The sequence below is a fragment of the Onychostruthus taczanowskii genome, unplaced genomic scaffold, assembly GCF_017590055.1.
Source record: "Onychostruthus taczanowskii isolate IOZ18803 unplaced genomic scaffold, ASM1759005v1 scaffold82, whole genome shotgun sequence".
NCBI lineage: Eukaryota > Metazoa > Chordata > Aves > Passeriformes > Passeridae > Onychostruthus > Onychostruthus taczanowskii.
The window spans coordinates 1,274,025-1,300,822 of record NW_024506112.1 but is presented as its reverse complement, the minus strand read 5'-3'; the positions used below and the strand labels follow the sequence as shown (position 1 = coordinate 1,300,822).

At 38.1% G+C, this 26,798-nt stretch overlaps 1 protein-coding gene across 2 annotated transcripts in view; it reads right to left on the bottom strand.

The window, feature by feature from the left end:
• Positions 1-26,798, bottom strand: part of GRID2 (glutamate ionotropic receptor delta type subunit 2) — a 675,394-nt gene that overhangs the window by 256,007 nt on the left and 392,589 nt on the right. Inside the window, exons 3-4 of one of the 2 annotated variants that reach the window (XM_041424490.1) lie at positions 26,367-26,651; positions 11,094-11,299 (exon numbers count right to left, since the gene is read on the bottom strand). In XM_041424490.1, coding sequence (XP_041280424.1) covers positions 11,094-11,299; positions 26,367-26,651 — 491 coding nt within the window. The remainder of the gene's footprint in view (positions 1-11,093; positions 11,300-26,366; positions 26,652-26,798) is intronic. The other variant, XM_041424491.1, reaches the window with a different exon arrangement.

Here is a 26,798-nt window from a genome sequence, read left to right as displayed (position 1 = left end):
GAGGAGACAAAATAAGCAAAGGGCTCTTATTTAAAGAGAGGGCCCTTGCTGTGTATGACCCAGGAAACCAGTAGAAAGCATGTTTTTATAAACTCAGTGATACTTTTTGCACCTAGTCTCACAATCAGCAGAAGCAGCTGTTACTTTCATTTATGGAAATTCTCAGATAAATCGCAGCACTATTTAATATTCCATTTAAAATAAGAACATCTGCTACAAAAAACTCCTGAATCTTTAAAATTTATTTTAAAATAAGCTAAATGGCAGAAGTCCTATCTAGGGAAAAATTATGTGGGGAGGTGAGAAATTTATAATGCATAAATCTAAAATTAGCTCTTGACATCAGCAGTCCCCAACTCCTGTTGAAACTGTAGAAACCATAAAATCAGCCAGTTGGATAAGTGCTTCCAAAATAGAATAAATTCTTTTAAAATAGTCTTCAAAAATATTACTGCTGATTATGAAGTGTCTACAAAAGCAACCTGAATCAGGTACCCATCATTGCAGCTATTGCTTCTAGTGGGGGACAAAGAATTTTATTAATGTGTTGTTCATCTATTTACAGATAATTATCTAATCTGGTTGACTAAATGTTAAAGCGAAGAAATTATTTTGAAAAAAGGGTTACAAGTATACGTGGCAAAAGCATTACAGCCATAATAAAACCACCACACATAATCTGAAAAAAAGGAGAAAAAAACATGGGAGATCTTGCTTAGCAAAACTTCACAAGAAAACTCCTAGCAAACTGTGAAAGGAGTTATAGGGTATAAACTTCAACATTTACTTCAGACAAACTAATGAGAGCTTCTTCAGTGTCACAGGGAATATTATTAGATGAAATAATGACTATTAGTTTTCATTTCAGTTTAACTGAAGAACAAAATGGAGTCAATTAACTGTGTTTTGGGGTTAGAAATGTTCAACAGTGAATTTTCGTGGTAGCTAGGAAATCAGCTATATTTTTTGGAAAAAACCAAGATAAGCTAATGCAATGACTGTACCTCTACCTTCTGGTGAGAAGGAAGGAGGCAGAACAGTCCTGCCAATCAGCCAGCATTGCTTTGGAGAAAGGATTGGATTAGAAATAGTTTTGTCAGATCTTATCTCCTCTATAAACTAATCCTCTCTAGCTGTCATTTTATTTCAAACAGACACTCATCCCATGGCAATCAACTGCATATTAGTTTTGCAGATGTTCAGAGTGGGCTTTTTATAACACAAGCATCAGCCACCCTCAGTTATGTAGAAAATACACACTTTAATACTCTGTCTGTCTCTACCAATGTGTGTGTAATAGCTTTGTTGCATTAATGTGCTTCCTTGCTTGCTTTTTTTTTACATTTATTTACTCCGTTTGGCTGGTTGAAGCAATTTACTCTCCTTGGGAAGACATTTGTCTCTCAAGAGGAACACAACAGAGATGTTTATAGTAAGGCTATAAAAGCAGGGAGGAAGGATAAGCAGTAACCAAGACTATCACATCCAATTAAAATCACTGGTATGACAACAGGAGAATATAATTAAGTATAATAGCAATTTAAGAAAGCAGAACAAAGAATAGCCAACACAAATTGAAGAAGAAAATAATTATTACATCTTTGAAGATCATGGGAGGTCAGCCCCTCAGTTATTTATTTTAGTCCAGAAACAGCATACCCAGCAAGATCCCAAAGAAGAGGATGCCAATTACTGAATCTTTGAAAGCCATGTAGAGAAACAGAAAGCAATTATAGGAAAGCATAACCAAACAGTTGTTTGCACAACAGCAAATATTATGAGATTCTCATAAAGTACCTAATACATCTTCTACTCAGTACTTAATCACTAAAGTTCCCCTTCTCTTCTCTCAAACACACTAGCAGTTTATTACTTTCAATTCAGAGCTTACATACAGTGTGGGGTTTCTTTCTTATTGTATTCCAAGACAAAAAAAAAAAAAAATTATAGAACTACCCAAATTCTGATAGCATAAATATTTGTACTGACAACAAGACACAGATCAATTATAGTCATATTGTCCCACATACACCTCTTCTGATAGCATAAATATTTGTACTGACAACAAGACACAGATCAAGTATAGTCATATTGTCCCACATACACATAACAAATGTGCATGTGTTTTATCAGCAAAATAAGTTTTCTTTTTATAGAACAAATAATACACTACAACTTTTCTTGATGTCGCTGGAGAGGTAGATCTGATATCTATCTCACAATTGTGCTACAGTGTGATACAGGATGGAAACCAGCACTGTGTGAATATCTATCTGTAATATAGGCCACAGCACTAAACACCATACAGCCATAGAGAAGAAAATACTGAATGAATTAAAATGCAGATACAAGGTGTGACTTTTTATGCTATAAATCATACAAGTGCTCTGGTACATATTGGCCTTGCACACACACTTCAGTGAGTGTCTCCTCATGCCACCAACACCACACTGAGGGTGTAAAAGCCTAGTGAACAAGGGATACAATTGACAAGGCATATTGGTATCACCAGACTTGTAACATCAGTCAGGCCTGACATTTCACATGTGAGGCATGGCTGATTGAAGGATAAATATATCCATATGCTGCTCCTCCTCAGCTGCTGTTATCAGCAACTGTAATTAAAAAAAAACCCCAACAACCTTCACAGCCAACACAAATGTGCCAGCTGAGCTCCAGGCTACTGATACTGAACCTTACCTCTCAGTAACAGAAAGGCACAGCCTTAGTTCTAGACTTCATGTCAGTGCCAAGGACCTGCAGACAGCCCCCAGCTCCTGTTGTTCTAAGTGCATACCCTCTGTGTTGGGATAGATTTCCCAAACTGGTTTTGCTTCATTTTAGATACCAATACAAATGACCTTGGCTACAGCAAGCACTGCATTCTGTCCCAAGAGCCCCAATGCTACATTGCAAAACTGAATTTTATTATGCCTGAAAACACAGGCAGAACAGAAAGGATTGCTTCAGGTTGTAGCTTCAGTAATGATACAAATGATACAAATCCCTTTGAAGCTGACTCATTTTACCACTGAGACTTTTCTTTTTCATTGTTTTGTAAAAAAATGTTTTATCCTTGAACTTTCACCTTATGGTAAGCAAGTGCATATAAAATCTAAGCCAACATCACTCTATTGATAGTAAAAAAACCCAGTCATTTTCTCAGCCATTCAGCCATCAGCTGGATGGCCTATATTCAAGGATGCAAGAACATAAAAAGGCAAGGAATTGGACTACACCATAAATCAAGAATTTGCTCAGATTTTCACTGAAATGTAAAATCAAAAATGTAAAATCAAAAATGTAAAATCAAAAATCCAAGACCCCTTCTTGCAGGCTAAAAAAAAAGTCAGGGAGGCCACTTAAAGGGTGGTTTAAATGGTTTGACATTCTGAACGTATTTTTTGAACATCCCTTTGCTAGAGATTTCTAAGATCCTACAAAATAAAAAAAATCCTGTAAACCTGTATTTCAATTTGCAGCTATGAATTCTGTGCTTAATGCTGGAGAAAGAAGGGAAAAAAATACATTTTTCAACATTGTAATTAACAACAACAAATTACAGTGGAGTACACTGAATAGGATTTATTCAATTGCAAGCAATGGTGTAGAGAATGCACTCAAAAAAAGCAAATACGTTCTCCAGGACAGTGCAGGTCTAAAAGCTCAAACATTAAGGTGAGAAAGATGACCTCAAATATGAGAGCACTCAGCTTACTTACAAGCAAAAAAAACCAGAGCAAACAGTCACTGATTGAAAAATTTTGGCCTCTGAAGACCATCACTTCCAGATAAAATCCAATCAACATACACACTCATGATAAAATTATGGGAAAATACCATAAAAATAGCAGTAGGTTCATATGTCTGCTGCCGATTCTTCACTTTCATCACTGCCCTCTAAAAGAGAACTGCCTGAACAACTCTTGCCTTTAGAGACTTCTGACTTGTGTTTTATGTATAAAGATGGCTTAAAAATTCCAAGTGATCATGAACTAACTTCGACAAGACAATACTGAAAATCTCTGCTGCATATCTAACGCATCATAAGCATAATGCATGAAAAAAATGTGATAAACAATTACTCATTTCATTACTTTAGGGGAAAATACCAATCATTCAGCAGGACATAGAGAATTGTGATGTACTTATACATGTGACAAACCATCAAGTCACTCCTCAGCCTAACCGGAAATCCAACAGGCTTCCCATGAAACCTGGGTATTTTTCAGTCCATCATTGGAACAGTTGAATTGCCAAATTCAACTGAGCAAATCCTTGCTCAACCAATCTCCATTTTACTTTGACAAGAAGAAACAGTTTGGGTAGTAGAGTTAATTAGAAAACATAAAACACTGTGTGGGTTTTAGGTGGCAGATGAATACGCTTTTATTGTCGCAGAAAATGTTTGTATGTACACAAAGGAATGTTACTTTTTAGCTCATATACACTGTACACAGATATGCAGACACACACATAGCAGAAGAAAATCCATGAAAAGAAAATGCTCTGGATTTCCTAACACAAATCTGATGCCTGCTCATGAACATACTTGGGACTGGCAGCCTATGGCACACACACCAAGGCAAACCAACATTTTTGGATTTCAGTAAAGCTTTCAATGCTGTCTCTCACAGGATCCTTCTGCACAAAATGTCCAGCACACAGCTGAATAAACACAATGTGTTGGGTGAGCAATTGACCCACAGGTCAGGCACAAAGGGTCACAGGGAATGGGGTGACATCAGACTGGTGACCTGTCACCAGGGGGGGTTACGCAGGACTCCTCTCAGGCCACGGACTCTTCAACATCTTCATGAATGACTTGGATGGAGCACTGGAAGGGATGCTAGCTAAATTCACAGGCAATGCAAACCTGGCAGGAGCTGTTGGCTCCCTCGAAGGCAGGGAGGCCCTGCAAAGAGACCTTGATGAATCAGAGGACTGGGCAATGACCAACCATGTGAGGCTCAGTAAGGCAAAGTGCCAGATTCTGCACCTGGGATGGGGCAGCCCTGGATGTATGGACAGACTGGGGAATGAGCGGCGGGAAGGCGGTGACATGGAAAGGGACATGGGGGTCCTGGTTGATGGCAAGTTGAACATGGGTCAGCAGTGCCCTGGTAGCCAGGAGGGCCACCTGTGTCCTGGGGGACATCAGGCACAGCATTGGCAGCTGGACAAGGGAGAAATAGAAGAACATGTTAAGCTATAAGAGAGCATCCAAAGGAGGATTATGAAGATCATGAAGGGCCTTGAGGAGAAGACGTATGGGGAGAGACTGAGGTGACTTGGCCTGTTCAGTCTGGAAGAGACTGAGGGGAGATCTCATTCCAGTTACAGTTTCCTCCTGAGCAGAAGAGGAGGGGCAGGCACTGATCTCTTCTCTGTGGTCACCAGTGACAGAACCTAAGGGAATGGCGTGAAGTTGTGTCAGGGGAGGTTTACTTTGGATATCAGGAAAAGGTTCTTCACCCAGAAAGTGGTTGCTCACTGAAACAGGATCCCCAGGCAAGTGGTCACAGCACCAGTCCGACAGAGTTGAAGAAGCATTTAGACAACATGCTCGGGCACATGGTCTGACTTGGTGTGTCCCATGCAGGACCAGAAGTTGGATTTGATGATCCCTGTGGGTCCTTTCAAATTCAGCAAATGATGTGAATTATGTGGACTTGATACTTGTCTAGAGTTTGCTACCTCTCCCTGCAATGTATCTTATCTGTCCACACCTGAACAAAAATCATTGCCATCTTCTCCCACTGGAAACATCTGAATTTTTATTGCAGATTTCAGTGGAAGTGGCACATGAGTGCATCAGATTCTTAACTCTTATTTTCAGCTTCATTCACTTCACCTCATATCTGTATATCATGCTTTTGACTAAATAAAGAATCACTTTCCTTATTAATAAAAAAAGGAACAGAAAAACAAACAGCTAATTTTTGTCCTAGTCTTCATTAGGATACATGTAAAATAAAAAGAGAAAACTATCACGAAATAAGACTTTTTAAAAAAGGGAAAAAAAGAAAAGACTAAGTTGCCATGAACTTTGGACACACAAGGACTGAATCAACCTTTTTGAAAAGTTGAATAAATTTTCCTAATTCTCAGTAAATAAGTTGATTAAAGAAGTAAGCCTGGTTAGAGCACTATGTACCACTAAAGCAAATCCCTGTCTTTAGATCCCAAAGATTCACAATTTGCTTAATGATCAGATCTAATATCTGGTAAAACAACAACTAGGTCACTACATGAAAAAACCTGTATTTTTTCAAATAATTACATTTAAAATTAACTGTTTTTTTTTTTTTTTAACAGAGAGACAACAAACAAATATAATACAAATCAGTGCTTTTGCAATCAAGAATAATCTCATTTCACAGAATAAATGTTACTTCTCATTCTATTCACAGTAACGATGAGTAAAAGCATGTCAAAAGTTCAATTACATGAGGCAATTTAAATTACATTTGCTCCTTAAACACTCTTTCCTTTTTTTTCCACTTGCCCACAACATGGCAAGATCTCCTCAGTACTTAATTTATAGGCTTAATTCTATTTTCCATGTATATTTTACCATTTCATTTATAGAGTTCTTTTATTCATGAAAGTAGCAATGTAGCTTCTTTTCATCCAAGGTAATCTTATTTTAATACTGTCCCACATTAGCCTGGGATAGAAAAATGGAAATTTATTTTCAAAATCATGACTAGTAGATTGTACTAATGGCAAAAGCTACGTTATTTTAATTTTCTTTGAAAATAAATATAAGCAAATAAAACAGTGTCTATAGAAGTCAGTGCAATAAACTTAATACATACACACAGGCCAACATACAGGACTTATTTGCTGCAACTCAAATATTTGGCAGCAGCTATTTTTGTTGAATACACCTTTTCAACAATTATAACCCAGTTCTGTCATGCAGATGAGTTTAACTTTTAATAGATGTTTAACAGTAAAAATTTCTAGTATCTCCAGCATGCTTGAAGTCTGGATATGATGGGGTTCAGGGACTTCCAGTCTGCAGCAGACTGGAACCTTTGCAATAATAAATAGCCAATATTTTCATTTACACAAACCATGCCGTGCAGAGTGATTTGAGGAGTAGTACTCTCCAACCTGTCAATGCTCACTGCATTGATGGCTTGAGGATGTCAAGCCTCAAAGAGCTTTGTTGGCTTATACACATTGCCAATGCTCTGAAAATGTAGCTAGATAAACTGCTGAATCTTGCTGGCACAGCAAAAAAGTGTTCTCACCTCTCTTTGTAAGAGGCCACTAAGCCCCGCAACAGAGGCACGAGAAGGGACCTTGCAAGGAGCAGGAAGATACGCAGTCATACTGGCAGAGGTTGCTAGGCTGGTAATCCCTCCTTTGAGGGGAGGCTGGAGGCAGCAGTGTCTTCAGCACCTACACCAAGGCCTTCCAGAACCTGCCTGTCAAAACTCCATCAAAATCCCTGGCTGATGCTAGGGCTCTTTCACACATGGCTTACTGGATTTTCAATGTGTGAAGTTTTTCTCTATAAGTAAATGAATGAATTAGCTGCATTCTCCCTTCTTTGTACTCCTGTTATTAGCTCCTGGAGTCACTACATGGAAGAACACATTCATATTTCTGCTCTCAAGTGATAAAGTAGCTTCCTTAGCTAAACAGAAAAAAACCTGAAAGCAGAGATGTACTGACAGCATTTTGGCCCAGTGGAGGGCATCTGGCTTGTGTCCTAAAGTATTGCTTCCCAAACTTGCTTTGTTATCCCTAGAACCTCTGTTGCCACCTGACTTTCCTGGCCTGATCCTGCTCCTACACAGACTCCTCACACTTGACTTTTGAAGCCCTTGATTTTTGTTGTCATACTGAGCTGGTAAAGACATCTAATTTAAGGACATCTTATTTTTCCCTTTTATGGCTTTTCCTATCCATCATATTCATCCCAAATCAGAAGAACATGAGCAAAAACAATCCTCACCCCAAAATATAAAGAAAAAAAGTGACACACAGTTCATATCTATCACCAGTGTTATCAGATAGCATAGCAAATTTTGTGCAAGACAGTAGGATATTTAGTAATCACAAAAGTTTCAGTGGGAAAATTTTGCTTTTGCTTCACCTGTGGGACCTGGGCAGCTATTTGAGAGTAGAGAAGAATTGCACCCAAAAAAAAAAAAAGCCTGAACAAGTCACCAGTATACCCCTGGCAAAGTATTTTCTCAGATGCTGCCACAAACTTATCTGTGGAGAGGTGCCAGTCTCTGCTAGCTCCATACCTCTGCACTCCTTAGCCCCAGTGAATTTCACTCTTTCAGAAGAATTTTTTTCCTTCTGCTCCTCCATCTTCAGCTCAAAGCAAGAAAGAACATTTGGGAGTCTGGCTGGCCCCTCCTTCCCATTTCACATTAATCTTTTAGCCAGAAAGGAGAAATGCTGTGATACTTGCTCCCAGAGCTTCCTGCCTTTCCTTGCTGTATGGAGGGCAAATTAATACAAAGTGTTTAAAGAGAAGGTAGGCTTTTATTTCCACAGCCAGAGAAATGTATTTACTTATTAATCTCCATTTTATTCAGAGTAAAAGTACAGATCTCTTCTCTGCAAGCTCTAGAGATAGAATAGGTGGAGAGAAAGAAGTGCCTAACATAAAAAGCAATACTGCTTTAAAAAAAAAAAATAAATAAAAAGAAAGACGAAAAAGATTTCAAACACAGAATTTCAGAGGCTGAACAAAGATCAATTCTACACAAGCAAACTCCAGTTTACAGACTGCTTATTTACACAGGCCGGTGTCTGACTATTTACTCTGCAATAGTTGTTACTTGCATAGTAATCAAGACCACGCTTACTACAGCTGTTGCAGAGTGAATGAACCCTCTTCTCAGCTGAACAATGACAGGGTTCAGCCAGAGCAGTCATCTAAGAAGGGACCAAGCAGCAGAGATTATGTGAGGTCTGGGGAGAGAAGCAGACAGCTGAATCCAGTGAGGCAGCCAAAAGTTTCTACTGGGCAGAAAAAGCCCAAGGGCTTTTTGGATATGCAGTTTTTTCTTATTATAATCATAAGGTTTACATGCTAAATCTACTAGGTTATGCTGAATTTCCCAGCTAAACTGACCATGCACAAGACACAGGTTTTGGAATCAGAAAGGTCATTAAATTGTTTAGGAATATCTTTGCCCATTGACAGTTCAGAGAGCTTTATAATTTCCTTATAGTACAGCTGCTGGTTTGACTCAAAATAACAGTTTTTAATATCCATTGGAAAAACAACCACTGCAAACTTCTTGTGCAAAAATTCTGTGCTGGAGCTCACTTGTTTAGTTCATTTCCTGTCACTAACATAAAGAAGCTATGGCAATAAACACACTTCTATTTGAGTAACTCTTCTTATTAAGAGGCTCCTGCTGTAAGTTTACCAGTCACATATTATACTCCAAATAAATGCTGCTATCCTGGAAAAAACCTGCAATATGGAACTGATGTGAGAGTCTCTCTTGGAACCACATTTGCAGAATAAGATAGTGACCTTCCCTGGTAGACTTACAGACCCCAGAAAAGGAGAAACGTTATGAATCTCTTGTTTTTTTAGGATTTTTTTGGTGTTTAGTATATACATTGTTTTGGAGGGAGGGGGATTGAGGATTTGGTTTATTTGTTTACTGGGTCTTTTGATTTTTGGAGTCTTGAGTGGCCAGTGCCAAAGTAAGAACTCTGAAGTAAATTGTTCACTTTCTTGGCAACACCTTCAAAAGATGACAATGACCTTGTTACACACAAAAGATAACACATACTTTTTTTTTTTTTCTTTTTTTGAAGAGTGTTTCTCTGTAAGAACAATGCAGGAGTTTTGTTTTGCTGAGTTATAGTAGTTCGAGCCCCCTACCATGCTTCTTTCAAGTTGCAATGTGAAATACCGCATAATGCATCTTACCAAAAAATAAAACACCTGTGACATGGGTGATGAAAACACCGCAGAACAATCTAAATATGCCCACAAATTCTTTAAATCTTATGAAGCACTACACACATTTAGATAGAGCAGCAGACCCTCATTACTCAGAATAAGCAAGCTTCAAGTATGTAACAAGGACAGTGAAACACCCAGCCAAAAAAAGCCAAGAGCAAACAAGAAAGAGCAAGGGCAAAAGAAACCAAGAAAGCCAACTTCTAGCTAATGTTCCTAAAAGGCATTCACGTGAGACTGGATGCGCAGTACTTTTTATGCAGAAGTAGGTTTTAAACTTGAGTTTCTCAAGACCAAGGTAATAGCAAAGTATAGAAGAAAAGTAATGCAACTTAGATACAAAGAGAAATTATTGAAGTGAGAAAGTGTATTTCTATGTGTTTCTATGGAACAAAACAGAGATTTTAAACCTTTGGTTGATGATATATATGCACGAAAAACCGCATTTGAAACAGCACAGTGCCATGTAAAATGAAGCAGGCCACTAATGAAAAAAGATTGTACAACTTATAGTCAAATGCAACATGCCGGTCTTCTGTCTCTAAACCCTTAAGAACCTTTTGAAAATCTGGTCCATATTACTTGAAACCATGACTTTAGACTATCATCTCAAATTCTTCATGCAAATCAAATTTTCCATATATTCCACTACTTACTACTATTCAGGAGCACAAAAGAGAACATTATCAACATCATTTTATGTAAAAGAATAGAATTTAGATTAGATAGACACATTTTATCCACAAAGACATATTATTTCTCTAAATAATAAAATATTATTATTATTGTGACCCCCACTACTGTAAATATTTCAGTAGTGGGAGTCACAAAGGCAATACAGTACCTTTGAGCTTCAAACAGAAGCTTAAGGGGTAATTCTTCTGCATATTTTCTAAGTGCTTTTGCACATGCAGGATATGGTTTTACTTGTCTCTAAATGTACATGCACATTTAGGAACAAGAATAAACACCCTTGCATGCTGATCTTTGAAGAGAAAATAATTAAACTTTTTCCTGGGGGGGGCTACCTGGGTTTTTTTTTAATTACTATTATGAAGTCAAATAAACTAATTTGACAGACCACTGTAGTCTTGGTCAGCAAAACAAGAATATAACCTGTCATTAAAACACATACCTCTGTCAGGAATGATTTGGCTGTGGAAGGGTTCATTATGAGAATGGCTCGTCTCAGGGTATCCCGATAGCGGTTCAGTTCTTCTATTCTCATAGTGGCAAAAAGCCCCGTGATCATTTTATTGATGTTGTTTTCTACTTTCTGTAATGCTACATCCATTCCCTGTTGAGATACTTTGTCTAAAAATTCTTGTATTCCACGGATATCTAGAAAAAGCAGAAGGCAAGCAAGATGTTAATTGGTAAGTGGAAAAAAAGACATGAGCAACTGTTCCATTTATCTCACAGAAACTTTATGTCAGGTAGATCCCTACAGGCTTTCCCTCAATATTCATTAAACCTCTTCCTGAGCTATGTACGTTACATTTCTTAAAGTACTAAGACAGGAGAAAGAATGGCTACACAACACCTACTGTCCAAAACAGCCATTAGAAAACAAATCTACAAACACTCTTAAAAATTTTCCTAATTTGGCCATTCAACCATCACACTTGGTCCCAATCTTTCTTAAAGGACTTTCGCACTAAAATCCATATAGGCCAATGAGACCATGGTGACCATCACACACAATTCTTCCTTCAGGCAAGGGATGTTGGAGGACCACTGAGGTTGAGAAAGGCAGGAAGGAGATTGTTTTCTTTTGTCAAACTCAAAACTATGTTATCCATGCTTTGTAGGTTGATGTATCTAAGTGAAGCTTGGGCAGTTCCTTCAGAAAAAAAGTCTTAATGTTCTAAACTTCACAACTACTTATTTTCTTCAAAAACAAAACAAAAGCCACATGTACAGTTGTTGCAGTGATACTGCCTGGTCTCATCTGATACAATTGGCTGATTTGGTTAAATTTACAATTTAGTAAATTTACAATTTAGTAAATTTTCCCCAGCAAACTGCTCCTGTAGAGCTTTCTGGCACACTCAGGGTAAACCCTTCTTTAAGAATAACTTAGAAAGGAAGACTTGATCAGCAAAATGATGACTGAGTTTTTTCACCTGGCTTGTGGTATATTTATACTACCAAACTGAAATGTCTGGGTACTCTTCACAGTGTTATGCTGCCTCTAGCTGGCCCAAGCATTTGGAAGGGCTTTTTCCAGCACTGAATTCCACAAGCATGTCTGACTTTTTCTTTCCCTTTGCTCGTTTGAATGGTTTTAACTAAAACTCCAAAGATTATGATTAAAAATTAAAATCATTCAATGACTTCACAAGTCAGATCAGGGCCTTCTGGACCTGAGGAAAAACCCTTTAGCCTCACTGAGTCCTCACTATCTGACCCCTAGTCACCACTGCAGATTCGCAATCTGTTTTCAGGACCTAAGCCAATAGTTGCCTGAGGTGACTCTTCCCTCCAGCAGTCGCTCTGACCTGCTGTCCCAGAGGACACTCATCAGGACATCCTTCCTTCCCTACTGGCTTGCAAGCCTCCCACACATCCAACTGCTCTCAGTCAGGGGAGAAAGAAACAGCCCTGCAGTCAACACAACAGACTCTAGCTGAAACACCAACTATGGGAAAGGGAAAAGAGAAAAGAAAGGAAATCAGCAACCCCACATAAACAGAAATTTCTGAAGAAATATTTCTTCAAAAATTAAGGTTCCTCAGGTTTAGGAGGACCAGAAAATATTTCTCCCATTACAATACTCAATCTGGTCTCTCCTAGGTGCACAGTCTTAGATCCAGCCTCTGAGGGAATTCCTCAGAATTCCTCAAAGTTCCTTCTTTTCTTGTCTCAATCATTCATTTTCCAGGGGAACGGTCAGACCTGAAGCTACAGGCTTCTTATGTGTCTTCATGAGACATCTTATAGTTGAGAAAACTTATCCAATTACACTTTCACAACAGCTTGGCTACTCAGATCTTTTGTCCTGACCTACCAACTTTCCCTGCTCCCTGCTCTTATGAGGGGTGCCATAAAAGGTAGTATTAGGAAAACAAAGTTCAGTCTGCACAGGAGAAAAAATGCCCTGCCTGCATCACCAGCAGAGATCAACTAACTAGAGAATATTACTGACAGCTGTCCTCCTCCAGCACCAATTTACTGAAATGCTTCAAATTATGAAGAAATAGCCATGCAACAGTCTATAATCAAAGAGTACACAAGAGTAATACAACAGGGTTAGTCCTGGAAGTCTGTCACAGTCACCAAGCTGGGTCTTCTGTCTAGAGCTCCAGAACACCATGAACTGGAAAGAAATTGTATTTTAGGCATTTAGGCTATTTCAGACATTCATCACTAAAACGTCACTCTCCAGACACTGCCAAAATATCAGTATTACTAAACACTTGTAGGATAGTTTAACTGTGAATAAAATACATGCATGCCCTAAAAATAAAGTTCCATAAGAGAATCAGATACTAATTACAGCTTCTATTTAATATCTAAATCAGGAAAATTATATTCAATCTAATCAGAGATGTTAGAAATTTTTGGCACTTTAAATACCAACAAGATTATTTGAAGTGCTACAAATATGTCTACTTTTATGCAAATTATCAAATAACTTTCTACTTTAACCCCTTCATTCTAAAGTTCTTGAGACTCATACACTCTGAGTATTACTCTGGATCTAGATTAATTAAATCATATAATGGGTAAAACTGATTGGCTGAAGTCAAAATCACTGAAGCACAAGGAGCACATGTAGACAGAATCTAAATATGCTGTCAAAATACCAGGAAGAAAATTTACTTAGGCTATGAATGCCTTTGTAAAGGCTTAAATTCTGTCTCATAAATCCATATATTTTCTGACACCAGAACAGGTGAGCAGGAACCTCCAAACAAAGTTTCATTGGTCCTTTTTCAAAACAAGAACATAATTTCATTTGATCTCAGTTTACAAACACACTGGAGGTATTGACTGATGTTCTGCATAATCTGTGTTGACCCAGAAATCAAATGGTTTTCTTTGCCATGAAGATCTGCATATAAACAATGAAACAATTATATTGATTCTTCACTAAATGATGTGACAGAAGAGATCCAGCATTCTTCTCTACATTTATTAGGTGACTGTGCCAACCATATTGCATCTGTGTGATATACTATTAGGAAAACACCACCATTCTAATGGAAAATGTTCCAAACCAGGATTCCTACTTCTTCTTTATTACATCTGTCTTTGGCATTGGTACAACACAGAGACATGGGCAGGAAATAAATACAGACTCTGGTTATACCTTAGCTTACCCTTAGCAGAATGGAGGTATTGGTGGTGCTCCCCTGCTGCTGTGAAACAGCAGAAAGCACATAAGAACACCCTGCAATTTAAATGCTATTTAAATCATGATGGTACTTCCAGTATTTCAGCAGTGAGTCACTAGCAGTGATCATATTCAAAGCGTATGCCAAAGAACAGATGCTGCCACTGAATGGGCAGCATTATCTTTCCTGCGTGGATTGTCTGCAAGTGGCACATATCCACACCGAACTGTGGAATCATCTTTCTAATAGATAAACTCCTTCTGCAGAAAAATCTGGCAAGCAACCTGTGGCACAGATGGCTTTACTGTGGAGACACAAGACTGTTCATGTCTGGAACACAGGTGTTTCTTGCCCTGAATTTGCTAGCCAACCAACCTGTTGCCCAGCCAGAAGTCACATTTCTACTTCCTATTTAAATCAGATGAGTCACAGTCATTACCAGAAATTCAGAAGAGTTTCCCCATTATCACCAGTATTAATTATCCTCCTTAGCAATCAAAGCCAAAGTTAGCATGTAGAAACAGATCAATGCTAAAGCCAAAGCTGCTATCTCCTCTCCCAGCTCTATGCCACTGTTATTTAGTATTGCATTTCCTGGTTTTTACTGGACAGCCATCACTTCCAAACTAAACACGTGTGCACAAGAACAGAGTACCCTCTGTAGTCACCATCACCTATAGGGTTAAACCAGGCTGGTAATCTGAAAGAAGCATTCCCAAACATTCTCCTTATAACCAAAACAGTTCTCAGCTTAAGAGGCTGTGAAGTTGGCTTGGAAATGCTAAGAAACAAAGCAAGCAGAATTTATCAAGGCCTCTGCTGGAAATATCCTCCTGGGCATCCATAACCATGCCACAAGGCAGAGGTCTGTAGGGAGGTCTCATGGCCTGCACTGGTGGTGTGCAGCTGGTCTGGCACTGGGCACAGCAACCTGGCTGTGGTCACAGCTGAGGTGCACATGCAGAGCATCTTGCAGAGGAGAGCTCAAAGCCTCTGAAGCTCTGCAGGCCTGGCTGATATATTCAATTGCAGGTGCTCAGCATAACACTGCTCCAGCTGAGATCTGAATTCAGGTGACAGCTTCAGCAAACTTGTCATTATTGTGTCAGCTACCATGTATTCTGACCTAAGAAAGAATTTAGGAAATGAAGCATGAACTCACACACATTCTCACTGAACAATATTTTTGACACTGAAGAAAGCACAAGAAACCCATGAGTGTCTTAAATACAGACCACGCTCAGGAAGAGTGCCCTTTAGAGACTATGGGTCTAAATCTTCTTAAATGAGCAGCCTGGCAGGAACGCTCAGACCTCACCTAATATAAACCATACGAAGCATTTACTGGAAAACCCCAGGCACATGGTGTGACTTGTGGGGCTGTTCAGAGCAGGGCCAGGAGTGGGACTTTAATGAGCCTGTGGATTCCTTTTAACTCAGAACATTCTATGATTCTTGCACAATGTTTTGTTTAATCATGGGACCAGATCTCATCTCACTTTTTTTGTTCTCTCTGGCCCCCCATAACTTTCCTTTGCCATCTCTGTATTATACAGAGCAAGGAGCAAGTCCCCTAATCCATTTTGGAGAAAGCCCAATAATCAGGGCATCCTAGAAGAAAATATGCTGGTTTTCAGGCATCTCATACAGGAATACCAGGATGCATAAGCAGTGAAGATTTTATAACTTGAATAAAAGGAACAGCAAATATTAAATAACTCATAAGCTAAGTACCTCTCACACCCTTATTAAAAAGAAACATCTACAAGTAGATGCAAAGCTCATAAATTTTTTTTTTCAGTTCACACTATTATCAGGAGATGAGAAAGATGGCAGTATTCACTAATGGCAATAAATTAATCCATCCACCTGTATCATTGTGTTCCATCTAAATCACAAGGCACTCACTGTGCAGTTCGGTTATCTCAAGCCTGACTTACAGTCATTAGCTCATCCTCCCTCCGATGGCATTTCAGATGTGAAAACATTCTCCTCAGAGTATCTGGCTGATAAATACCAACTGATTCAGCTGTGGTGGTAAAGGTGAATGTGCCTGTTCTAAATATTCACTGGCTGATTTGCACAAAAGACCACTTTATTTGTACAGATGATGAGAAAAGCCACTGTATAACAAATAACACTGTTCAAATTGTTATCAAGAATAGCTTTACAAGTCTACCACAGTGATTCCTTCTTCCACAACACTGGCTAACATGACAGCAACTATTAACTGTGGTAATGCACTGTACACTAGGGAGGTGTGCAGCTTCAACTGGACTCTGATGGCGCCCCTGCTCAGTGCAAAGACTTGTGCAAACTGTTTTCATTCCTGTGCCCATGCTGATCTCTATTAACATGGTTAAGATCATCCAGACACAGGAAAACAACAATTTAGCAGGATGATTGAGTAACAGTCCTTCATTTTACTTTCACAGCATTAGGATTCCCTCTCATGAATCATATTCTATGTAATTTGTTGTACCTCCAAATTAAAATTAATTATTTTAAAAATCATCCCAACTCTTCCATATTATTATTTTGGAACTAAGAAGGACCACTTACCTGAGCACCTTCAGCTGGATGATCTAACTTCAGAGACTTTAGCAGTAGTTCAAATTCATGAGAAGTAAAATCAAGCCCAAATGCTTAATTACATATAAAATCTCATTTATATTATCAGAATTTCTGCAACTGAAGAAGTGGACATATATCTTGGGAGAAACTGAACATTTATAAATGGCACAAATGACTGGGGTCTTTTCCCCCCTTATGTGCAATTTTCTGAAGTTTTACACATAAAAAAGAAGACAAATGGTTTCCAATTTTTTAGTATCACTGAACTGAGAAAAATGAAAAAAAAATACGCTTGTATACTTTTGCTTTTTGACGATATTGTCATTTCAAATTAAAATATAAGCAGGTGATTTCAATTTTTGTTGTTTGATATAAACTATTTTAGCACTAGTGAAATGTCTATATAATCCCTATTCTAAAAGTTCGTTCAAATGTCATTTAGATGAGTTACTTTTGTATTACATTATGAGTTATTAGAAATTATCCTTTAAATAAGCAAATTCAATACAGATAGTCTTGAGCAGCTGAATCTGTGTTGGGGGAAAGATATTAACATTTGCAGTTTTCAAATCCTGCATGACTTCAGTTTTGAACCTTACTGAGGGTTGACACAAGACGTTTCCTTTGAGTTTCTTTTTTCCTTTTTTTTTTTTTTTTGACTGGAAAGAAAGAGGAAAAAGGCAAAGAATAAAAAAGATAAATAAGAATGGAGCTAGAACTAATCCTTCAGAGTATCTGCTGTTACTGTAACTTCTTAAAAAATAAAAAGGAAGTCAGATTGTGATCACTCATGAAGGCTGACATGGCAATATATTCTATCCATGTACTTCTGACTGTATAACCCGCTTTCTATCTCTTCATTTAATTCTCTTTTGACTACAGTTTTCATTAGAGATTTCCAAAAGGCTTCTTTGGGTTGCCTTTGAGTGAAATAACCTCTTACAAAGAAATTAATTTTCCCTGCTAGTGCCTTCAAATCATGCCAAACTAAAAAATTATGTGCAAATCCTGTACAACAGAACATTATATTTCTGTGTAGATAAAAGTCTTTACTAAATAGCAACTATTTTTTGTTTGTTTTTTTAGAAATCTGTCTGTACAATTCACCAGCTCTCCCTGTAAGTCACTGCTATTCCCTGTTGGCTCTCGTAAGCATGAGGAGCTGTGCATCCCCTTCCAGGGAGATGGAGTAAAGAACAACAAAGATAAAGTCCTTGCAGTGAAAAATGTGTGAATATTTGAAAGGCTGAGAAAGTTGGGGTTCAACCTGCAGAGGAGAAGCTTGTGTGAAGATCTCATAACAACCTTCCAGTACCTGAAGGGGGACTACAGGGGGGTCAGAGAAGGGCCCCAGGAACTAGAGTGACAGGAGAAGGAGTGAGGAGTTCAAAAGGAAAGAGGGATTGTTTGGATTAGATATTGGGAAGAGATTCTTGACTATGAAGGTGGTGAGGCACTGCCACAGGTTCCCATAGCTGTGGCTGTCCCATCCCTGGAGGTGTTCAAAGTCAGGTTGGAGGTGTCCCTGCCCGTGGCAGGGCATTGGAACCCAATGGTTCTTAAGGCCCCTTCCAACCCGAGCCACTCCATGACTGCATGTGTAAACTTCCTTAAGACAAACTGTTCTCTGACTCTGCATCAATCTCTTCCTAAAGAACATTGCCAGTTGATTAAAAGTTTACAGCATAGAAAGAGGAATATTTTACGAGTGACCCGGTGCTGTGAAGAACATAACCTACGAAAGTGAAGCTGATAAATTAAGATTTAGGAATATGGCTATAAATACTTTCTAGCTCTTTCCTTCTCTGCTTCCTTCTTTTCTTGACTGCTTAAAACTCTCAGAGAGAAGTTTTCTTTTCAATTTATGACATTAATTGACTTTTATGATGTTATTATGCCAATTCATGATTTTTTTCCCAGTGGTGATATAATTCCTCAATTCAATGTGCAAAAATTAGTTTTCTCAAAAGTTTCCTCCTTTAATTACTGTTCATTTATTTAGCTGCCAAATTACAAACTTAATTTTAATACTTCTGAGAAGAGAGAACAATGCCTTGAGAGTTGAAAAATACTTTGCAAACAGTGGCAGATGTCAGTACAAGCTTCAGGTATTCAATTATTCTTTAAATAAATCACTATTCTTCTGATGCAGGCTGCATATACAAATAAAATCTTGTACCTCTGCAAAACCTCAAAATAACACCTCATTTACAGAGTTTTCCCACTGCAAAGATATTGGGACAACATCTACAGTTTTATTTTGACCCCAGCTTGCTAACACAAGATGGGACTGTCTGGAGAAACCTCTGAGGGCTTCACCCATCCCCTCCCTAAGGCCTGCAACATGAGGGAGTGACAAACACTCTCTTATCTTCTTACACATTCCCTTATAGTTCCTGCTATACATTCCTCCAAGTGTTCTGTGGCTGAAAAGTCGAAGCATGTCCACTTTTCCACTAGAGAAATTTTATAGAATAATTCAGAAGTTGAATCATTTTAGGGTTGCCCAAATGATATACTCAATTTGCAGTGATACAGTCAATCAGCAAATGCAAGTTGTGACAAAAGCTCTCACCTGACACACTAAAGTTACACAGATGAAAATTAATGCTCCTTTCCTTATCTGAATGACATAATAAATACTAATGGAAAAAAAAGTTCAGTAATAAGCTTGAATTAATTACATGTTTATTGAGGCACAGTGAAGCAAATGAGTACGGGAAACTGGCAAAGAGCCAGATGAGTAATAAACAGTTTTAGGACTGTCTGGAGACAGACTTGAGAATATTATAGTCATCAAGCAGCTGAAAACAGCCTCAGGGTAATTATAAGCATTTGCAATCGATTAAAGAGAGCATGATTCTTTTATGAGTCTTTATTAAACTTGCATTAAAACTTAAAACGATTAGAAAATGTTATGGTTTCAAGCACATCTATGTCAGTGGTCATCATATTTATTTCTGGAAAAGGTATGTGCAGGAAAGTGATCCACAGGATCACTTATTTTATACTGCCTTTAAAGGAAATGTTGGGAATTTGGGGCCCATACATAGAGATGGGCATCATCTGAGAATATCACCCCTCTTCAAATGCAGGAGGTTGCTTTTCTGCAAGCAGCTTAGCCTTTCAGATTCTGGGTATAATCCCTGTTTTGCTGGGATCGTTCAAGAACAGCACTACTATTCTATAGAATTACACTCAATTTATTTGACAACCACTGCCTTTCTGGGGTAGGGATGGGGAAAATGCTCTTTTATCTTCATAGTTTCACAGACTTGTTTACTTAGGCTGAACTCCTCAGTAATGCACATGTCACTGCTCTCTCCTTAAGATTCTATTTTATTTTGTCTCTTTCTCCAAAATCCTCTCTCAGACTGGGCTTGAGACACCTTCTCCTGGCCAGGTACCTCACACTGCAGCCTTCATCCTTTCCTTGTGCAGAAACAATCTGAAACCGCTGTATATGATAAAGGAGCAAGAAGGGAGATCCATGAGGAAGTTTTCCAAGACAGATGCCCACTAAAGTCTTTCTTACTGCTAACCTCCTCCCTTCTGCTCCAGCCAAGTCTTGACAATTACTTCTTCAACCTCGGTTTCCTATGGGAATGCCTCCTTCAGCCTCAAAGAGCAAATCCCCTTCATAGCCTTAATGCTTGCTTTTTTTCTCTTCTTTACAAAAGTTAAAATTAAATTAATGCCTAAGGGAATGGCAAATATCCATTGTCAAATATTTGCAGTATTAGTTGGAAGGTCAAAAAACTGTAAGGAAAGATATCTCAGTTCTGGAATCAGTAAATATTTCATACATCTCCAATGATGGCTGCATATCAAAAGCATGCTGAGGTGAAATAGACAAGGTTAGGCCTAAAATTGGGAAAGAGAAGTGGGGTTGAGAATTTTTTTCTTTTAATATAAAACACAGAAGGTTTTTTTTAATTTTCCCTCAGCCTTTCAAGAGGAAGATTGCAGAATCTTTCTATCTACTTTAGCAGCAACATAACATTAAAAATAAATGTTTCCAAACAGCTCGACTTTCTGTCTTTCATCTTAGAAATGCAGAGATACCTACACTGTAAATTGCACGAGATTCACAACTATGTTCTTGCAGTGATTGACTGGTTTCTTCATAAAGAACTTACTACTACAGACAAGTATCTACATTTTTTTCCTGGAAAATACAGTGAGCTGGTAACTGAGAGTAAAACACGAATTCCAAAAGCTTGTCCCTTTTTGATACACCACAGAGATAAAACCCAACAGTATGCTGGGATTGCAGCTCAATCAGTCTGCCTATATGGCCTGGGCTCACACACTGTGGTCTCAAATTACTCTTTCATTTTGTGACGTGTCTCTGTCTTTTTCATGTTGTGACTGGCCACTCTCATGGGCCAGTCTGTGGATCAGGTAGGATTTCCCGGTACAAACTGCATTTTGCTCACTTTGAACTGGAAATCATAGAGATTAATAACTTGGCAAATTTGCTCAACATGTTTACAGATGGCAGTGGTTCTTTTTATAAATCTAAACTTGGCAATTTCCAAAGGGATAAGTCACACATTTACAGGGTCCAATCTGAAAATGCCTTTGCTCAAAGGGTGCTGATGCTCCTAAGGAGGAATTCAGACTAGAGGAGGAGCTTCCCAGTCTCTACCTCTGCTTGTAAGGAGGAGATGCACAAACACCCTCTGCACAGTGATCCTACATGTTGAGCTGAGCAGTCAAAAATGAAGTGAGTAGGAGCTGATTTGGCTGCTTAAATGATTGGGCTTCTACATACTGTGTGGATAGTAATTTTAATAGCAGTTTGAGAAAGGCATCAGTCTACTGCATAATTCTGCTGCATTTCATGCCACCTACTCTTTATCTCCATGAGAAGACTCTCTTTAACAGCCTTTGAAGAAGTGCAGAATTGTTCTTGAATGCTTTTAATATCCTTGTATTAAATTTTCCTAAATAAAATCTGATTTCATGTCCTGGACAGGCCCTAACTTGCTTTACCAGAAGGAACAAAACACTGAATACAAGGGGACTGACAGCACTGGGAGTTTGCTTTAGATCGTGCTCACAGAGTGCAAGGATTGGGGAAAAGACAACTTGTTCTGATTTTCAAAAGTTCTTCTGAATTTATACACTAAAGGTATTATTATAGTAAATGAAATACAGTAAATATCACCTAAGCCCGCTCATTTTAAGATGTTCTTTTTTTCTCACATCCCTACTCATTAATTCCTACTGTATGTTGGGTTTACATTTGTTACTGGGGAGGCTCTAACACTTCGACCTTACATTTGTTACTGGGGAGGCTCTGAAGACTGTGGCTTTTCTGGAGTCTTTACTTAGCATAACAAAGTCAACAGTAGGAAAATAAGGCTTTTTACAATAAGGCTTTTTACAATCATCAAGGTGTCCTTTGCCTCAAAATAGCCAGCCTATCTTCAAATTTCTTGGAAAAGAAACATAATTTGAAAACTCAGATGTCAATTATTTAAAAAATGATTTATACCTCACTTTTTCAACATCCAGTTAGTTATGATTTAATGAAAGAATTGCATCTTTCAAAGGCTTAACTTTCCTTGTCAGTAAAGAACTTTTAAGTAGACTTGAAGTTCCTAAGATTTAGATGTTAGTACAGTAATGTTAAAATAGTAAAACTGAATATACTCATCTACTTACATTCAAAATAAGAATTTGAAATTTTTAAATAGGATTAATTTATGGGAAATTATTCTCAGATCTGCAGAAAACATTTCCATTATAAAAAAATCCTCTGATAATGGAAAGCAATCTACGATTGACTGCAAGATAAAATTCAAAAGCAATTCTATTGATAGGATTTAAAATCTTTGATTTTGATAAATTGGTACATAAAGGTTTGCAGCTCATATTAAAGGTGTAAGGCTACTGATTTAGCACAGTAGGTACTTTGGATAAGATCCTAATTTTACTGTAGAAAAATTTGTTTTAAATATAAAAGGCCCATTTTCTTTCACAGAGTGAAATTATTGCTGGAAATAATTTCAGTAATACAACTAAAGATTTTTTTTTAATAATTAAATTAAATGGCTAAACAAAATCATTTATTGGAAAGGAAAGTAGTGAAATTTTGCTGGTTGCTGGAATCAGTCAGTCTGTTAGTGCTTTCACATTTTCTAATTTAGAAAAATATTGCAACAATGAGAAAAAAAAAAGATGAACACATACCAGAATCTATATTCTCATTGTTGTTAAGTGTAATTTACTGCTATGGAGACACCACTTCATGTTATGATACACACCTTGAGAAGGAATGATCGCTGCACATGAAAACACATCATGAGGGCAAGAAATTTCTGCTTGCACAGGTGTCAGTTTTGCAGACAGATGTGCAAGCATATCAATAATCTCTTCCTAATATGAAACCAATTCTAGTGCAGGTATTGAACTCCACCTACTTTAATGTTTAGTACTAAATGTTCTATTAAAACTGTCTAATAGTAACTGCTGCAAGCAGTTACATTGAGCAAAGCTTTTAGCAAGAATTTTATTTTAGGACTGTATAAGCTGAGAAAATAAATAAGTCTCACTGCAGCAGAACCTCTCAGAGAAGCTGAGGTACAAGACTGGGATCTTCCAGAGGAAATTGCAACCACCCTTAGCTGCACTGATGCTGACCAAAGGGATGGATTATTCCTGGACCTCTAGTCCATATCTGCATGCCCAGTCTTGACTTCTTTCTAAAGTAGACACAGAAGCTAATGACAATATTCCCTTCCTCAGAGTTTTCTGGAGCTCTTGGGCCAACTCTCTTTTTTAAAATTCAAACTGATACTTGAATAGTTTTCTTTTGTAAAAATATTTCACATCTAGACACCCATCAAAGAATGGCTTTCTCAAACATCACAGAATTATTAGAGTTGGATGGAATTTCAGGACATCATACTGTCCGACCTGCTGCTCAAAGCATGGTAAATACTGAATTCAGACTTATCCGCCCTGTAATCCACTAAAAAGTGATTCCAGTTCCTCATTTCATGCCATTAATTTCTTTGTCCCTCTCTCTGTGCTAGTTCTTCTTCCACCAATAGAGAATCCAGGAGGAGAAAATGCGAACTGCTAACATATGAGAAATGTTTTTTCAGTTTATCAATAAAATAGCAGGAAAAGGGGAGAAAGTGATATAATTTGTAAATATTTATAACAATCTGGCAAAATTACCCTCTAGGAGTTACTAATCAAAAAATGTCATCATGTGTCTGTGAAAAACTGCTGTCACAGATCAAAAACTGGGTAAAAGGACTGTGAACAGGCAAAACACAGTTGTTTTAAAACCTAATGGTGAAACCAATGGTTTCACCTGAAACAGGGTAGCAAAGGATTAGAGGGGCATTGCAGTAGGAGCAAGAAAAAGAAATGGAGAGCCAGTGATCAAAGGAAAGAATGAGAGGACTGAGGTTAGAGATGGTGATCGAAAAGTTCTGCTCTGTTTGTTATTAAAAATGGAGGGGAAAGCCATCAATGAAATCAGCATCTTTATAAAAGTTTTATAAAATTTTATAATGAAGTAGGAAGCAAAACAATACAGAAATTTCTTGCTGCCCTAGGATGGCTGTTGAAATCAAGGATTTAGCTTGATACAGTCTAAAGAAGCATACCATTACACAGCTAATAGCTCTACTCTGAGTCACAGGTTAATTTAAACATCAGCTTACAATTAAAATCATTTTATCCATGGTATTAATTTCAAACTATGTATGCATACCCCTTACGCCCAAAAAAACAACCTACCCCAGTTTTCCCCCCCCCCCCCCCCCCCCCCCAAAATGCTCAAGCCACACAAATGGTTAGAAAGGGGACAGACTACTCAGTATATGCTAAATGCAGAATGTTGGTGGGTTTTTGCACCTTTTCCTGATGTTTGTGATGGTGATCACTAATCAGAGCCAGATCACCAGTTTGTCTTGGTTAGTATGACATTATTTGTTGACTACTGAGTTCTGAATGCCAGAGAGGCTGGTACAGAGACTAAATATTTGCCACAGATCACACTGAGGTTGATGTGTCACTGAGTGAGCTATTGCTCTGAAACTAATTCCTTGCAGGCAGCCAGGTATCTGTGTTCCATAAGTCACACCATTATGAAGTTCTTACCCAGATATCAAGGACAAAATAGCATGGCGTCTGAACTGTATTTTTTAATTAAATAATGAATAATTTAAACCCAGTATTTTCAAATATAATTATTCAAAGATATTAATTATAAAATGTGCTTGAGGCTTTTAAACTCAAAAATACATGCAAAAAAAGGATACCCCTTAAATGAAAAGTTTATAGTTGTCTCCATAGGTACCTGGCAGTTAAATATACAAACTCACATTTTCTGAGCAAAAATACTCTGCTGTGAGATTTTTAGATTTTTTGTTTATTTTTTAGGGGGTTTTGTGTGTGTTTTCCTTATCCCATGGCTGGTGCTTTTAGGTGCTGCTTTGTTACAGAGAAGAATTCTCCTATTCATCACTTTCTAGTCTTCTAATTTAAGAATTTATTATGTAGGCAGGAAAAAAAATCAATAACACCTGCCCTGAATGAACCAGATATTATGCACAGTAAATCGCTGAAGTGAGCATTTTTCTATAACTTAAAGATTAAACTTTGAACATAAGTTTTAAAATGCTCATCCAAGCCAGTCATGATTACTTATGAATACTGGATGCATCTGAAGAAAACAGGCCTGGTTGCAAAGCAATTTTTCACAGAAATAAAGATTGTTAAATTTCTTAGATAATGCAGCCTACTGGAGAAATCTTTCCAGTTCTCCTGTTAGCTGTAGAAAATATCTGGACCAAAACTGGCTGATTCACCACGCTGGATGGTGCAGTCTTGTGACATCACCATCTGTGTCACACTTACTCTATCACACAAAAACCACCAATTCAGCACCTTTCAGGAACACTGAATGAACTCAAAACAGAGGGAATGTTGTCTTGTCCAAGCCCTCCTCCTCCTCAACTTCTTCACTCTCAAGAACTTCTTTCTATGTGTTTTATATTTATGACTAGCACCTTGTTCTTGCCAAACCTCTGACCTACATTCTCCATCACTTCAGATTCTGGCCAGAAAGTATATGACAACAAAAAGAAGAGATTCACCACAAAATAAACAAATCTACAGAATGCAAAGCTTACAGGTTGCATCTTGAATTGTCCTTTTATGTTTCTACTGTCCAAAAAAATGAGAGAGCTTGCTAAAAACTTTTATGCTTCATAAACACAAGTAGAATAGAAAAACACATAAGTTCTTAATTTATCAGCTAACTCTAACAAAGACATTATCAAATAAACCTGTAAATGTTGATGGATTTTAGAAATAGATTTCTCTGAGGTGCTGTGAAATGGTGCCAGAACCATAAATGTTCACAAGCAAAACATAATGTATTGCAAGACAATAAAGTTGTAGCGTGACAATTTTCAAGAGGATTATGGATTTGACAAAAATCACCCTGATAAATAAACACTTACCATAGTCATTATCGTAAAAAATAATGAATTTCTGCCAGGCATATTCTGTGACCACTCTCAAGATGACATCATTTAAGTAGACAGGGGGCCGCACGGAGAGCGTGTAGTCATCGTTGCGGTTGCTCCTGGTGAGCCCGCAGCCGCTCCTCGGCGTTCCTGCCGTGGAGCGCTGGATGAAGAGGTGAGGGATGTGCATGGCATCAGCCAGAGACTGCAGGGATCCTGCTGATGTGCAGCCAATGGAGCTGACAAGGGCCAGGATGCCTTGGTTCATCAGGTCACAGGCTGTAATAGAACACAGAGATATCGGGAGTGAGAGCGGTTCGGTGCACACGGTGTGTTCTGCTGTCGAAACACACTGGGAGCTGAAATACAGCAGGTCCAATCAAGGAAAACATGGGTACCTTTTTCATATTGAGCAATCCAGATGTA